Consider the following 16086-nt stretch of genomic DNA (forward strand, 5'->3'; position numbering starts at 1 on the left):
ATATAAATGGCTGTGAATTGTCCGTTTAACTAGTTTAACTCGGGTCAGTAGTTGCACAGCTTCCACCCGATTTCTCGAACACTGTCCAGGGATGTCGCACCATGCTAGAGACACCACGTGGAGTTGCCTTTCCATTTCCTGCTGACTCCAGGTGCTTGAGAAGGAAGCCATACTGTGACTAGCTGGCACCTGCAATTCCCCTAGTCCCAATAAAACCATTTTGAGGAAGCTCCCACAGATCCCTGTAGCACCTCGTTCTTAACCTACCACCTCATTAAGCAGAAAGACTGCAACCACCCATTCCCTAAATGACTTGAATTTTTTTTTAATCCTTTTATTATCCTTTTTTAACAAACAGCCCCAGGGATAGGGGACCAGGGGAAGAGCAGAGGGGAAGGAAGTGAGACTCCAGTCCCACAGCCCCTCCCCAGCCACCCCTTTCCCCTTATATATTTATAATCTATATACAAGCCCTGGGGGGTGAGGGTCAAGGGGGAACTCCCTCAGTGGGGTGGGGGCAATCCAGGTTCCTTGTCCCCTCGGGACCCAGGTTCCTCTGCCCTTCGGGAAGGCCCTTCTCGAGGAGGTGGCCCTGTCCGCTCCCAAGGCTTCGGCATCCAGTGCAGGGCATCTGGTGGGGAGGCCTAAGGAATAATAGTACATGTTGAAGAAGTCCTAGAGGGTCCATCAGGAGCTCAGGTGGCAACTTGAACTTAGCCTGGGGGCCATAGGGGATTTGCTTTCACCTGCTGGTAGAGGTCGATGCGCTGGGTGCGGAATACTCTGCTGTACGTGGAAGGTGGGGCCTTGAGACGGGAGTTGAGACCAGAGAAGGACCTAAGAACGGTGGTGGTGTAAGGTGGTGGCCCAGAACCTGACCTGGCCTCAGAAAACTCTTGGGATGGGGAGTCTGTACTATACCCCCATTCCTGTTTACCTTCCCACTGGGGGAGTACGTGATGACCCAGGACCCCCAAGGTTGCTGCTCAGTTTCCGGTAATCCTGGAACGGCTTTAGTTCCACTGGGTGCAGCTAAAGGAAAAACCAAAACAAAACACGGCATCACCTTCCTGTTTGAACACAGGTCATCCTTTTTTCCCGTCTTCTTGCCAAATACAGGGTCTCCCTGCATAGCCCAGGTTGGCCTTAACTCAGGATTCAAGCCTTGGTCTCACTCCTCCTATTCACTTTGACATACAGAATCCCTAACCCTAGCGGCTTCAGTTCAGTACCTCGCCTTACCTCTGCTCGCCCCAAGCTAGGTGGGAAGGGCCTGGCAGGTGATGGCAACACCCGAGCAGCAGGAGCAGGTGGGGGCCGCACAGCCAGGCTGGGGGGCTGCAGAGCAGGACCCAGAGGTAACAGAGAAAGAGGAGGTGGAGCAGGAGGCGGTGCTGGTGGCAGGGAGCCGAAGTTCACCACGGGCAGCTGTGAGTCTACCACAGGTAGAAGCATCTGTGACGAGACGTCTCAGTGAGCACACTGGGAGGGGCATGTGGAAAAATCAAAACCAGAGAGAAAATGAAGGCAAAGTGGAAGACCGAAGGTACCTGCTGGGCAGGGGCTCCCGAGGGAAGGAAGCCATTTTGGCCACCAGGCTGCAGAGGAGCAGAGTAAAAATCTGAAGGAGATGGCAGATCCTGGCGTACCTGTTGGGAAATGGGAAGAAAAAGTCAACTCCCCACAGGGTGTGGTGGCTCATAACTTGTACTCTGGACTACACAGTAAATTCCAGGCTCCCCTGAGCTACAGTCTGAGACCCTGATTTAAAAAATTAAGTCAAGCCTCCCCCAGCCAAGTGTCCTCTCCACTCCCCCCAGCAGCTGTCCCACCTCATACCTGAAGCAAGGGTGGGTCGGGCAAAGGACTGGGGCAGAAAGCTGGAGAGTAGAGGAAGGATGGTGGAGGGTAGAGAACGCCCCCAGCAGGCAACTTCCCCAGCTCCGTGGCTTGCAATGCGGAGAAATCCAGAAACTGGCCCTTGAGAGCTACCCCAGAGAGGAGTGCTGAGGGAGGGGCTGGGCCTGGGGGCAGGTACAGGGGTTGTGACCTGAGCGAAGTTGGGGAGAAGACGTGTTACTCCTTTAGTTTGAGCAATGCCTAAACCCACTAGGACTTTGAGGCACTATGGAATCTACTTCCCATTTCCTTCTGAGCTTCGTGGGCATCTAGTTTTACCTGTATGGGTGCAGCGAGGGTGTCCCAGTGCGGAAGCCTCCACTGTTGGGATGCAGCTGAGAGTCGGTGGCACCCCCAGAGACCTGCTGGAGAAGAGCAAGGCTGAAGCAGCTCCAGACTCTGGTGAAGAAAGCCCATCTGGGCACAGTGGGAGAGGGCATGCCTACCAGCTGAGCCCCAAGTTTGATCTCTACCAGTGTAATGGGTAACTGTAGTTCACAGATGGATTGAGAAACACCTAGGAGATTAGTAAAGCACACGCCTGAGTGTTTAAGGATGCTTCCAGAGGATTAACTAGGGAGAAGAACCCACCCTGAGTGTAGCCAGCACCATCCTACAGAGGCCAGGGCCCTGGAAGGGTAAAGGGAAAAAGCAGCCAGGTCTGGTGGTAACCTAATCTCCTAGAAGGCTAACGCCAAGATGGACCACCACACTCACAACAGAGTACGCTCAAGGCTAGTTTGGTCAACTTTGAGACCCTGTCTCAAAACAAAGCCCAAGATCTAGGCATAGTAACACATACATTATATCCCAGCATTATGGGAGGCAAAGGCAGGTGGATCCCTATTGCGATCAAAGCCAGCCTGGTCTACACAGTGAATTCCAGGCCAGAGAGACCCTGCCTAAAAACAAATACAAGAACAAGAAAACCCCACAAAATGACATAACACAGAAGAGACAGGGTATAGCTCAGTGGCAGTGTTTGTCCACTATGTCCAAGGCTTTGGGGTTAACTCGGCTTGGAGGGTGGGTAGCCAGTTAGCACAGCCAATTCCCCCTCATGCTTCCTGATAAAGGTACTCAAACCCAGCAATCTGAGTTCAATTTCTGGAACCCACATAGAAGTGGAAGGAGAGACTGACTCATGTTCATTGGTGGCACAGGCATGTGCCCACAAGAAAAAAGAAAAAAATTATCTGGCCAGGCATGGTGGCCCACACCTTTGATCCTAAGCTCTTGGGAGACAGAGACTGGTGGACCACTGAGTTCAGGGCCAGCCAGGTCTATATAGGGAAGTTTCAGGCCAGGTGGGGCTATATGAGACCTGTCTAAAAGAAACAAACAAACAAACAAAACAAAGACCCAACTTCAGTTTTATTTAAAAAAAAAACAGCAGGCAGAAAGGGTGCGTGTGAGTAAAAATGGGGCCTACCTGGGAACTGGGAGGCCCAGGGCCGCCATAGAAGACCTCAGGGTATAGGCGATGGCCTGAGGGGCTGGGCTCTGGGCCACAATGTCCAGAACCCAGGCTCTTGGATTGTGGCTCAGCTGAGGCAGAAGAGCCGGGGAGCAGCTCCCAGTCCCGGGATATGGGGATGGCCTGGGCAAGAGAAGTGATGTTGGGTCACTCCTATCCATCTTCACCAGTTCAGGCCTTCCCAAACGCACTCTACTTACCTCTGTGACAGATGCTGTTAGGTCCTCTCCCTTTAAACTGTCTCCTATCACTAGGCGCAAGTCTGTGTCCTGTAACAGTGAGGTAGGAGAGATCGTCCCACAATTCAGACCTACATCCCCACTTACTATGCTCTCTACTCAATTCAAGGTATCTCGGTCCAGCCCATTCAGACCTTGCTGCTAGTGCCAAACTCAACCGAGGGGCCAGGTCGATGGGATGGCCGCAGGGGGGCTGGTTCTGGGCCTCGTTCTGTACGCTGTAATCGTTCTGTGCCTATGGGGCCAGGGGGCAGAGGCTGCTCCCTGGGCAGATCCTAGATTGGGAAACAATGAAGAGGAATTGGGAGAAGGTCAGAGAAGCAGGAAATCCCAGCGTGCACAGACAGAAGGAGAGGCAGACAAGAGGAAAGACAGACCAGGTAGGAGGGAGGGAAGACAGACCAGGTAGGAGTCCCACCTGTACTCGCCTTACCCTTTTTCTCATCTTTACCTTTCTGTCCCCATCATGGGGGGCAGGTGGCCGTCTCCTAGGAGGTTCAGACGGTTCAGAGACAGGTGGACCCTCACCAGGAACAGCATTCAGGGGTGAGGGGCCTCCAGGCCGCTTGGGGGGTCCCTCTGCTGCCCCCTTGAGTCCTCCATCAGGGGAACTTCGCTGGCTGCAGGGACCTGATGACACCTGAGAATCCCCACTCAGGTCCACCCCACTGTCAGACTGACTCATCTGAGAGGAGTGGAAAAGGAGCTAGTTAAGTCGGAGCAGACAGCATCATACCTGACTGACGCACACAGACAGACAGACAGATGGGGAAGGAAACAACACTGTGAGAACAGCCCCAGGCTCTATGCAGGACAGGTGAAGAAATGCGACCAACACCCAAGCAAAGCCCCATGCACTGTTCCCTTCCCTATCTCCACTCACTTCTGTGCCTGCCACATCCTCGAAGGGACTCAGGGGCTCCATCCAGGGCTCCATGGAGCCAGGCCGGTAACTCTTTCGGCTTGTGGCTAGAGGAGTGCACCAACCGTGAGGTAGACACAAGGGGAGAGCTCGGAAGCTCACCTTACCCTGCCCCTCTGCCATCTCCCTCCACCCAGTTCTGCTCACCAGTATGTAAACGATTCCAGATGTGGGGGGTCAGGGCCTCTGGGCCTGCATCTCTGGATTCTCCTTGAGGGCCTGGCACTTCAGGCTTAGAGCCTAAGAATCCAGAGCTATGAGAAGCTGGCAGGGATTCCTAGAGGTGAGAAAACCCAGAAGGGAAACACATTAGGTAGGAACTGGGGTAGAGAGGATGGGCAGAAGCAGGCAGACAGACATAGGAGACAGGTACCAAAGAGAAACTGGGACGAGAACCTAACGACAGAACAGCAGGGTACAGAAAGCAAGAAACTTCAAGAGTGGGAGTGCCACGAAGCCCAGTCTCCAGTCCCATCCCTCACCTCCTGCAGCAGCTCCGGTTTTCGGGGAGGCCGCTCCCGCCGTTTCGGGGGGAAGGGATTAACCCCGGCAGAGTCCTGGGGAGTCCCGCCCACCCCCCTCACCATCGGCCCTGGCTCCTCGAAGTGGGGGTCTGGGGAAAAGGGGGAGAACTGTCAGCATTTACCTCACTCTTATCACTGACCCTAGCTTTTCTCCCTAATTCCACCTCCCAGTCCTTCCAACTCGCTCACTGGGGAACCCAAGAGCAGTACCCCAGGCCAGACCCACGTCCCCTCCAGCTTACCAGAACCGATGCTGTTGCTGGCCCTCTGGGGGTCATATCGGGTTGGGGGCCGAGAGGAGGAGCCCTGAGGGGCTTGGGGAGGCCCAGGCTTAGGCCTTGGGTGCCCCCCTGGAGCAGTTACATTTCCTTGGCGACTGCTAAGCTGGGCCAGAGCCTGTTGGATGCCAGCAGGGTTGCTGTGGATAACTTGGTCCAGGCGGAAGACAGCAGAACTGCTGGGGGGCGGGGGAGGCAGGGGAAGTCCCGGGGGACGCTCCTCGGGAGGACGGCTGAAGAAAGCAGAGCATCAGCTCCAGACTCACTAAACTGTTACTCTTTCCCTACAAGTCAAGCATCTGTTTTCCAACTTCTTCCCCACCCCCACCTGTCCTCTTCCCTCATATAATTATGATGGTTTTGACCCCTTTTAATGATTTCTACTTGCGTTAAGTGTGCAGTGTCAAACACAACAGGAAACAAGCAGGGTGATTAGGACTCTACCACTCTGCCGACTGCCCTTAGCAAGCCGGAGGACTCCTGTGCCTTCCTGACATGCCCATGTGCCCTGGGTCTGCAATTCCCTAGGACCCGCCCTCCCAGCCGGCCTGCCCCCAGACAACTGTCCACCCCTACCCACCTTCGATTCTTGGGAGATGGCCAGCTCCTCTTGTCCCCTCGCCCGGGGCCAGTCCTTCCCCCAGGGCCCCCGCCACCACCTCCGCTGCCGCCACCACTGCTGCCAGTCTTGGCCCCAGGGCCCGGGCGCCGGTTTTGTCGGTCCATGCCTGGCCGCTGACTCGAGAAGCTCCGCTTGCTCAAATCCTTGGCTCTCTGGCTCAGATCTCCGCGGGACATGGTTGACGTGCCCGATCCAGACCCACCTGCACTGCCCCCAGGAGTCCCCACGGCTTTGGGGGCCATCAGTGCTGCTGGGGGAGAGTCCTTGTCACCCCGGCGCTCACTGGCGAAGTCGCTGCTCTCTGACGCAGTCTCCCATTCCTCATTGGCTTGGTCCGAGTTCTGGTTTGAGAGGTCAGGAGACTTGGCGGCTGCCCGACGAGGTGGTGGGGGGACTGCAGCTGTTGCCAGGGTCTCCTCTGGAGCAGGGGTGGCGGGTGGGAGGGCGAGGGAAGGGGACTTGCCCTCGGCTCCTCTGGCAGCATTCTCGCGTTCTTGTTTCAGCCTCCGGAAGCGAGGCGGTTTGTCCTGCTGCTGAGCCCTGCCGTGCCGCCTCCGTCGGGGTCGCTCCCCATCCTCCATGCCTATGAGCATGTTGCCACCTCGGGACATGGGAGACAGAGGCCCTGGAATCAGCTTCTCTTTCAAAGGCTCCTTACTTGGGGGCAAAGGGCCTGCTGGAATTTTCTTTGGAACCAGGGACTTGGAGGGAGGGCTCCAGCCTGGGCAGACAGGAGGGGGCCTCCCGCCCCCTCGGCCACGGCGCGACGGTACTCCTCTTGGCGTGAAGACTCGCCCACCCCGGGCAGCAGCAAAGCGGGCCGGGGCCGGGGGGGCTCCTGGTGGCAGGGGTGCAAGAGGAACCTGGGTGAGCACTCCCTCCTTGGGTGGGGGAGCTTCCTTGTCAGAGGGCGCCAGGTCGCTCTCATGGGTCTCACTGCCCGTTTCCGAGCCCCGTTGCCGGCGTCTCTTGGGGATTTCTTCATACTCTGACCCCTCACTTCGTGTTTCACTGGCAGTACGACCTCGGGGAACAGGGGGGTGATTTGCGCCCCCTGCCCCCGTTCCACGCCCATCATCTCCACGAAACTCCCGGTAACTGCGGAACTCTCGGCTCCGGGCTCCTCGACCCCGGCCCCCATAGGTCCCCCGAAAACCCCTTCCTCTGGCAAAATACTCGCCTCGGCCCCGACCCCTGCAAGAGGCAGGACCCACTCTTTCATAGGAATAGTCCCTCCGAAGCCTAGGTGCAGGAGAAAGGTTCCCACTGGGTGGGGTCTCCTTGGGGCCCACCTTCCCCTTGGCTGTCTTGAGTGGGTCTGGCTTTGGGACCTTGGGAGTCTCATCCCCTGGTTCCAGGGGCTTAGGGGGCAGCTCTTCCACTTTGACCGGCGGCGGTGGTTTCTTTATAGGCCCAGCCCTGCGCGGAGGGGCTCCTGGATCCTCTGCAGGGATTCCACGTCGACTGCTGCCCGGGCGAGGACCCCAGCGAGTCTCTGTGCGGCTTTCTCTGCGTGGTGCTGGAGAGCCTTGGGCTCCGCCTCCCACTCCACGGACAGGTTTTCTGCCTGCTTCTGGCCCTGGCAGCTGTGGTGTTTCCTCCTTGGGGGGCTCCTTCTTGGGTGCTGGAGCTTGTATCTTGGTAGCCTCATCATTTCCTGGGGGCCAGGGAAGTGGACGGGGCCCTGAGGGGGCTGGCTCCTCCAGATGAAAGCGAGAGATTGGGGGCCCAGGGGCTCCATTCTCGGGAAAACCTGGGTAACTGGCCAGATAGGGTGGTGGGGGAGGTACTGGAGGAGTCTCGCTCCTGAAGAGACAGAACAGAGAGGACATCAGGATGAGGAAAGGGAGCTCTGAATTCCACTCACACACTCCTTTCCTGCTCACCCTCTGGGCTCCAGAGCACCAACCCACAGCACTCTCCTCTCAGGCCTGTACCCGCCCCACCTCCCCTCTGATCAAGACTCACCTCCTATTCTTGTCTTCCTCATCCACTGCCTGGCGCAGGGGTGAGGTTAGAGGGCGAGGGTCAGTGGGTGTGGTGGTAAAGACATCTCCCACCCAGGCCAACTTTGGGTCCACTGGTGGGGTGCCCCGTTCCCGTAACAGAGGGGGCGCGTGGCGTTCAAATGGCTCTGAGCTTGAGCCCCCACTGTCTGAGCGTTCCCGGGGAACGAGGCCTAAACAAACAAACAAACAGAAAATTAAAGAAATAATTATGTCGTAGGCGCTCCACATCTTGTTCTCAGTAAGCCTGGGCTTTGGTATTCCTGTGGAACAGTGAGCCCCTCAGCTTTCCTCTCAAGTAATCAATGCCCATAAGCAAACCCTGCTCAAGAAGGACCGCTGTTCACTTCTTCCCCAAGCCCATTCTCACAAAACTCCCAGAGGTGTTAAGCACACATCATGCTCCCTGCAATTCACCACTGTGTCACACTGAGACAGCAGCCTCCTTCTGGGACCAAGGTCTCCACCCTTCCATGAATCCTTACCAGAGGGATGCACACCAGGAGGGTAGAAGTCCAGAGGGGGCCGGCCCTGGAGGAGCCGAGGGTCCACATAAGGAGGGATCATCATCCAGCGGGGATCAAAGTTCATTGGAGGCATTGGTGGGGGCCGGCCCAGAGCACCTGGGTACAGGGCTTTAGGGGGTGGGGGTGGTGCCTGTGGGGCAGGGACAGCCCCCAGTGGCACAGGCTGTGGTGGTGATGGGGGCACTGGGGTGGGAGGGGCAGAGCCTTGCTGCTGCTGCTGCTGCCACTGCTGCTGCTGCTGCTTCAGGAGCTGCTCCTGGACACAAGATGGGATGAGGTCACCACAGCCCCCAACACAAAGCTACCAACAGAGGAGTTTAAGGCAGTAATGCGACAGATCTGGAGCAAATGGGAACCGTGGTGACACAGCAGACAGGTGAGCGCAGGCAGATGAGGCTAGAAGATAACTCATGGAAAGGGTAAGTCACGGAGAGAGAGAACAGCCCAAGAGGGACTTAAGGTGACCTCACCTGCTGCTGCCGCTGGAAACGAGGTGGCAATGACTTTTGATATTTGGGATAGCCCAAGCTCTGGCTGGGGGGCTGCCGAGTAGGAGCAACTCCATCACTCTTGGGTTCCACCCTTGGGGCTGGGGGTGTGGTGGGTGGAAGAACCTCTTCTGGTGGTTCAGGACCCTCTTTTGAAGGCAGTTGGGGTTCCACTGCATTGAAGAGTCCACAAAGACAGTCAAAGAGCACCCCAGAAACTCCAACCCCCACTGAACTGTTCAACCAAATACCAATTGCATTAAAGTCCTTCCTGCTTAAGACCAATAAACGCTTCAAGCCAATGGTGCTGGTATTCCCATGAAACCCTTCAAACACTTAGGAGTTCTGTTCCATTCTAGAGTCTATAGGAAGTGCTTTCAGACCTTCTTCCCATGTCTGTATGGATAATAGAACTTCTTTCCCTACCACTGATAGTTCAGTAAACCCACGCTATCCCTCTCTCGATGACGCCTCCCTGCGCCTCTCAGCAAGCAGAGCCAACACCTAGCAGAGCCTGCTCCTTTCTCCATACCTGGGCTGGCTTCGAAGCTGCCACTGCTGGTGCTACTGGTAGTGCCACCACCACTCACCAGAGTGGGAGCTGGAGCCACACCTGGACTGGGGGTGGACTGGGCAGGAGGGGCCGGTGCTGGCTCTTCAGCTTCTTTCTCTGGTGGAGGGGCTGGCGCTGGCGGTGGAGCTGGAGGTGCAGGGAGTTCTTTGGGGACTACAGGTGGTAGAGCTGGGGCAGGAGGGGCAGCAGGTGGGGCCACAGGCTCTGCTTTGAGCCGCTTATCAGGAGCCCCAAACTTTTCATCAAGCCGCTTGAGCTTCTCAGCGCAGGCCGCCCGGCGCTCCTCCTGCATGCGACGCTCCTCCTCTTCCCGTCGTCGCCGTGCCCGTTCCACCGCCAGGGAGATCTCGGATGAAGACTGCTTCCGTCGCTGCCGCCATGCCTCATCCTCGTCTTCGGGTGCTGGGGGTTTGCAGGGAGGACCCCCACGATCCTGTCAGTGGGCAGACCCAGCAGACCAGGCACGTTAGGCATTATACCTCTGCCAGCTCCTTCACGAACCAACCAACCGCCCACAGCTACGGGGTGCGAGAGCCAGGCCTTGGGTTGACAGCTCTCTGGCTGGAGACAAACTCATCCTCATCTCTGTTCCTTCTTTCCTCTGGAGACCTAAACATGCAGGCTTTCCTTCCCAGCAGAATCCCAACTCGCCCCCAGAGTCCCCCTGTAGCCCCACCGTCAGCACTGCGTCACTCAGCTGACACCTCCCACAACTGACCCTCTCTACCCCTCACTGTAGACACTCACTGGGTAATCCCCAGGGGGGCCCCAGTTCCCAGCGGGGCCCCTGTGAGGTGGGGGTGGGGGAGGCTTTGGGGCAGGAGGCCCCGGCTCTGTCTCTGGAGGCCGAGAGGTCTCTGCCCAGGCCGTCTTGGGAGGGGGCGGTTCGCTGCCAGGGGAGGCGCCCTTTTTGCCATCTGCTTCAGGGGGCCGTTCCTCACCAGCAGCCGACTGGGAGTCCTTGCTGTGGACAGAACAGTGGACTTAAAATTCAGCTGCAACCAGCTGCTCTAAGAGCAGACTGCACCATGAGAAAAGCAGTCTCTGCCTGGGCGGCCCTAACTCACCGGCCCTCAGCTCCCTCCTCATCAGAGTCTCGCCCATCTTCCTCATCGCTGAACTTGAGCTTTTCAGTGTAGTCGACCTCCTCGTGAGCACCTGAAGAGAGAAAGAGAAAAGGTAACCAGCAGCCTGCTCTCCAGTCTCAGATGCCTCCCGAGAACACAGGGGCCTGGAACTTCACATGATGCCCCACCAATGCGGAACCTCAACTCTCCACGTCCTGCCCAGTCCACTGCTCTTCATCCCTCTTGGTAGTCTGCCAGGGTTTGGCCTTCACCCATCAAGCTCCCCTTTCACATCCATCTGCTGTTCTCTCACCTGACTCATCAGATTTTGCTTTTACGATTCAAATGCTTGATCTTTCATAGACTCACCTGCCCAACCATCATCATTCTCCTGGTCCAACTGGTCAAACTCTTTGAGATTATCCTCTTTAAGAATAGAAGGTCGACCTACAGGCTCCACAAGGCGCATTGGTGGCCCTGAGCCCCGGGGGCCCGCCACACGGGGGAAACGGCTGTGTGTGGAAAGGAAAATGGGAAACAAGATTAAAGACCCCATGTAATAGAACCACATACAAGACAGCTTCCTGGATATAAAATCCATCTCTTCCTAAATAGGCTTATCCTACTCCAAACCACAAACCCAGAACTGGATTGCTTACCCGGGCCCGTCAGAAGTCGGGTATCGGTAAGGCCCCTGGGGTCCATAGGGTGGAGGGAATGGGAGATATGGGGGATACATCTGCAAAAGGGTCCAAGAGTAGCTGTTCAGAGGGCTAAAGAGCCGCCAGCCCTTTAAACCTACCACCCTCCCGTCCCTCTGTCTCACTGGTGCCAACTTTTTGTGTCCTCCAAAGACTAAGTCCTGATTCTTAACACTCTGGCTTTCAGTGCAACCACTCCAAGATAAGATAGCCAAACTCACAAAGGGCGGCATCATTCCGCGGTAGGGAGGGAACTGGGGTGGGCCTGAAGGCTGCAGCCCACCCCGGGGGTCATGACCGTGATGAAGTTTGGAGTCCGGGCCCTCCAGCTCATCAGGGCCACGCCCACCTCCGTCCCTCCAAGTTGTAGAATCTGTTTTAGAAAACGCAGTGGGGGAAGAGATCAGTTACAGATGGGAGGGAGCAAGTGGATGCGGCAAAAATGACTGGTAGAAGGTATGACTACATCAGCACTGGGCTTTGAGATGAACAGGCACTGTCCTGGCTTAAGTCAACCACTTACTCATACAAGGCAGCCACTCACTTTGGGGGCGGAGGCTTGGTCCGGGCCCAGACGACTGTTCGGCAGACTCCCTTTCCTTGGCAGCCTTGTCCTGGTCGCCAGCCGCCTGCAGGGTCGGAAATTCCTCTCGAGAGAATCGCGACAGTAGGCTTGATGCCCTTCCACCTGTTGAGATGAGGGTGCAACCACGAAAGTGGAAGGTTCTTAATGTGGAGGAATGAGAATCAGACAAAAGACCAAGGGCACTTTACTGAAGGTGTTTAGGGCCCCACCCCCCACCCGGTGCCCAGACACAGCTCCTCAGCACCCTGCACTCACCATCTCCATGTGCTCCATGGGTGACGCTGGCTTGTGCCCAGGACTTTACCCCGCTTGGAACGGAAGGAGTATTCTAGAGAAGCAGATACAGTCAGTGATGAGGATGGAGGAGCTACATGGCATCCATTCTCCTTCCAACCCCTCCAGCTCTCCAGCTACCTCGGGGGCTGTTGGGGGTCGTTTCGGCTGGTTGGAGGCAGGCGTCTGTGAAGCCGGCAGTGGCTGCGATTCCAGCGGCTGAGCAGTTGAGGCATCGGAACTGAGGGATGGTAGAATGAGTTATTCCGAGCCTGATATGCCTTCCTTAGTTCTCCAACTGATCCAAAGCTGGGACTGAGGACCCTAAGCCCATCACTACCATCCAAAAACACTAAGGACAAAGTAACGTGGCCCCCGTGAGGGCCTTGTCTGTGTCTTCCTTCTCTCTCTGCCTGGCAAAGCTTCAAAGTACCTTTCTCAGTCTAGGTACAAAAGGTGCCTCTCTGGCTCTAGGTCTCCCAAGCCCATCTACCTCTTGGGGTCGGACTGCTCCTGTTTGCTCGCCCATCCTGTTCCGTCTCTCGGCACTAGTGAGACATTGGGGTCGTTGCCTTTGTTCTCGGCTTTCAGGCTTGGAAGGTTGGCTGGGGGCGGCATACGCCGGGCAATGGCAACTTTCCCGAGACTCTGCAGGCCATGGCGAGGGGCAACTGAAGAAAAGGTGGAGGAGAGAGGGTCAACAATGCCTCAAGGGGTGACCTAACAGTCTCCAACCATGAAACCCATCCAGACAACCCTTAGCGCTCCTATTAGATTTCTCAGAAGCCACTCCTTCCCTCAGTAATCTCTAAACACACTCTCCTGGAAAAGGTCAGACACAGCACAGCCATGGTTTCTGTGTGATTCTTGACCTCAAGCCTGTGGGGAGCATGCTGGCCCCAGATTTCTCCAAATCCACATTTCTTTTTTTAAAATTTATCTTTTTATTTATTTTTTGGGGAGCTGAGGACCGAACCCAAGGCCTTGCACTTGCCAGGCAAGCACTCTACCACTGAGCTAAATTGCCAACCCATAATTTATTTTATTTTTATGTGTATGAATGTATTGCCTCAATGTATGTGAGGCAATACACATACACCTCAATGGCCCGTGCAACGCCACAGAAGGCAGAAGAGGGCTTCGGATTCCCCTGGAACCGCAGCTAAGGACGGTTCACAGCCGCCATGAGGGTGCTGGGTATCAAACCCGGGTTCTCTGCAAGAGCAGTCAGTACTCTTAACCTCTGAGCCATCTCTCCAACCCCCTCCAAATCCACATTTCTTTGCCTCCAATTCTTACATGTCCAAGCACAGGGAACCTAAAGCATGTCTTTGTGGGAGGGTACCTGGTGTTTACCCAGCGCCCAACACCCCTCAGCCTCAAACGTAAACCGGGGAGTCTCCAGTGTTCCTCTAGTCTTTTGCTACCTTTCTAGAGTAGCTTGCTGTCTTCCAGAGAGCTAGCCTGGGCCCCTAGCCTCCAGACATTCGCAACACCTTTGCAGGACCCTCACCAGCGGGTTTCTGGATCTCTAAGGACTTGCCCTTATACGTATCAAACAGGTTGAGCGAGGAATACTTCTTTCCATCCTTCCCCTTGGCAGTCGGCCCCGAGCGATCGGACATCGCGCTGGAAGCTCATTGAGTACGTTGTGTCCTGCAGGCACCTCCCCCAAAACGTGCCGGTGCCTGTGGGCCAGACAGTAGGCGGCTCGGTTTCTGCCCTCTTTACAGACTGTAACAAAAGCCCAGGAGCTCTCTTTCGGTCTCATTAGGGACCAAATGTGTGGTCCTCTCTGTGTAAAGCAGTACAGCCTCTATAAGCAACCACAATCTACCTGGCTCCCACACCCATGTTCCTTCTTTCTTCCAGATATCTCCTGACAAAACCAAGTAAAAACCTAGTATCTTCCTGATAGCAAAGCTCTGCCTTTTGTGCCACTCTAGAAAGGGCAGCAGCCTCTTGTCATCCCCCAATGTAATAATCTCCTTTCACTCCTCCAGAATCATTTCAGACACCTAGAACAGAATTGGACAAGCAAGTCTGAGCCCCAGAGAAAACCAGAATGAGGTGTACAGCAACAGCCAGCAAGAAAGAACTACAGACTGCCAACTTATTAGACACTGGCTCTCTAATCATGCCCCAGGGCCCTGTGCCCCAGGTTCCATTCCCTGGAGCCTGAAGTCCCATCTGGGGAGGTTTGAAGGAAGGTATGCTGGAGCTTAAGGATTTTTATGAGTCTGCTCTGCCAGACTGGGAGCTGGTGCCAGAATAATCCTCACAGAACAACGGGGGCTCCACACATGCCCAGGCTGTGCAGAACCCCCAGTGTGCGCAATTCTCCAGCTATTCCTAGACTTGCCCATCTTGGCTCTTGGAAATAATTCTACTTCCAGAGGAAATACCAGCAGGCTCTGGTTTACCATATGTGAAACCGAGAAAAACAAAGCATCACCAGCTACCTGAAAACACCCTCGTTATAACGATGGGCCAGACACCGGAAGGCCAAGGCCAAAACCAACTTCATTTTCTATCCTCATCAGCAGTCACTTCTTCCCCTAACAGTCCCTGCTCCCCGGGTAGGCCAAACTCTCCATCTTAGTCCATAATGACCAGGCATTCATTAGCTGTGAGTGGGACTTGTGTAAAGGATAGAAACGGAAAAGAAAGCATCCAGGGCCAGGATGAAAAGCCAAAACTGGGAGAAAACTTTATGACAGCCAGAGAGGACACGTAAGGAAACCAATCTGAAACAGACGCTGGAAAGAAAAGGAGGGGGGGGACTGTAGAACAAACTCAAAAAAAAAAAGAGGGAACGGGGCGAATAAAAATGCAAAAGCCGTGGATACGGGAATGCAGAAGGTAAAGACGAAGCAGACCGAACGCCGGGCCCGGAACGGCGCGAAGTGCAGTACCCAGAGGTCGGCCGCGCTGCAGGGCTGCGGACCAGACCCTCACAGGGGGCGCCCAGTGTCGGGCGAGGGGCCGAGGGCGCGGGCGGCAGCTGCGGGCCTGTAGCCGGGTCGCGCCTGAGCCCGAGGACCTGCTGGGCGGAGGCCCGGCCCTGGGCCCTCAGCCGCGGCCGAGGAAGGCGGCCGGCACAGGCCGAGGGGGAGGGGCGCGCCGGCGGCAGGAGGACAAGATGGCGGCGGCTGATGGCAGCTTCTCCCCCGGCCCGCCGCCGCCGCCGTCGCCCCGCGCCGGAAAGGGCGTCAGCACCCGGCTGGCCCAGACTCACCTGGCCGGGTGCGCGGGAGTCCGGGACCCGGGCTTAGAGGCTCCCCGGGGCGGATGGCGACAGGGCGGGGGCGGATGGCGGCGGATGGCGCCGGGCTCGGCTCCTCCCGTCTCCCTCGCTCACTCCGCGGCTGGGCTCCGACTAACGGCCCATCCGGGCAACCGCCGCCCCCGGGAACACCCCCCCCCTCAACCTCCCGCCGCCCTCCGCGGCTGGACACGCCCCCTTATTTGCATAGAGGGCGTGGCCCCGTCTTGTCGGCCCCTCAGTACTTCAGGGCTGCCCGCACTTTGATAAAAGGAAAAAACGAGGCCTGATGTGGAGGATATTTGCATAAAGGGGAGGGACTTACGGACACTAGGACGCCGGTTGGCTGGGGAGGCGGCCCCTGCGTCTGCCTTGAGACGCGTAGGCGGGGCCAAACGTGTGGCCGTTGGGGCGCAGAATTTACACGACGGAAGGTGGGAGAAAGAGGCGGCGCATGCGCACTGCGTCTACGGAAGGCTGGACGCGGAGAGGAAAACGGTGCAAGGCGGGAGGTGCTGTCTACGAATTCCACGACGGGGCCAGGGGCGGACGGAAGGGAGTATCTAGTCGAGGGCGGTATTTTCTGTAGATACGGGAAGAATCCCAGGTCACGCGTCCATCCGGGAGAGGTGAACGGC

The 16086-nt window shown here is 56.6% G+C and overlaps 1 protein-coding gene and 1 non-coding gene across 7 annotated transcripts; both read right to left on the minus strand.

Moving 5' to 3' along the window:
* Window positions 1-318: 318 nt before the first annotated feature.
* On the minus strand, window positions 319-15600 carry Prrc2a (proline rich coiled-coil 2A). Of its 6 annotated transcripts, none has more exons than XM_029557849.1 (31): window positions 15422-15600; window positions 13697-13917; window positions 12677-12854; window positions 12325-12424; window positions 12166-12238; window positions 11869-12012; window positions 11546-11697; window positions 11283-11362; window positions 10993-11135; window positions 10624-10714; window positions 10304-10520; window positions 9515-9989; window positions 8965-9155; window positions 8453-8750; window positions 7930-8140; window positions 5920-7767; window positions 5304-5572; window positions 5020-5150; window positions 4685-4814; window positions 4499-4584; window positions 4067-4300; window positions 3750-3890; window positions 3577-3645; window positions 3332-3499; window positions 2179-2264; window positions 1840-2050; window positions 1551-1649; window positions 1243-1455; window positions 938-1032; window positions 747-837; window positions 319-644 (listed from the first exon to the last, which is right to left on the minus strand). In XM_029557849.1, the coding sequence occupies exons 2-31, from the start codon at window positions 13806-13808 to the stop codon at window positions 504-506; spliced, it is 6477 nt and encodes a 2158-aa protein (XP_029413709.1). In that variant the 5' UTR covers window positions 13809-13917; window positions 15422-15600; the 3' UTR covers window positions 319-503. The 6 variants fall into 6 exon arrangements, with proteins under 6 accessions (XP_029413709.1, XP_008819760.1, XP_029413712.1 ...); XM_008821538.2 differs by having other exon boundaries at window positions 13697-13871; window positions 15422-15564; XM_008821539.2 differs by having other exon boundaries at window positions 328-644; window positions 2179-2261; window positions 13697-13871; window positions 15422-15564.
* LOC115068158 lies at window positions 13397-13525 on the minus strand. The gene has a single exon (XR_003847534.1). It is a non-coding gene; the product is annotated as a small nucleolar RNA SNORA38 (small nucleolar RNA).
* Window positions 15601-16086: the final 486 nt, after the last annotated feature.

The sequence above is a fragment of the Nannospalax galili genome, unplaced genomic scaffold (assembly GCF_000622305.1).
Source record: "Nannospalax galili isolate Female #2095 unplaced genomic scaffold, S.galili_v1.0 scaffold948, whole genome shotgun sequence".
In the NCBI taxonomy this organism is placed as follows: Eukaryota; Metazoa; Chordata; class Mammalia; order Rodentia; family Spalacidae; genus Nannospalax; species Nannospalax galili.

Bases quoted from the DNA above. Each gene is read 5' to 3' on its own strand.
- Prrc2a (XM_029557849.1), bottom strand. From the start codon at position 13,808: ATGTCCGATCGCTCGGGGCCGACTGCCAAGGGGAAGGATGGAAAGAAG. The intron at 11,698-11,868 runs GTGAGTGGCTGC...TTTCTAAAACAG, and splicing joins ACCAAGCCTCCGCCCCCAAA to ATTCTACAACTTGGAGGGAC. The intron at 4,815-5,019 runs GTGAGGGATGGG...TCTCACCTCTAG, and splicing joins AACCGGAGCTGCTGCAGGAG to GAATCCCTGCCAGCTTCTCA.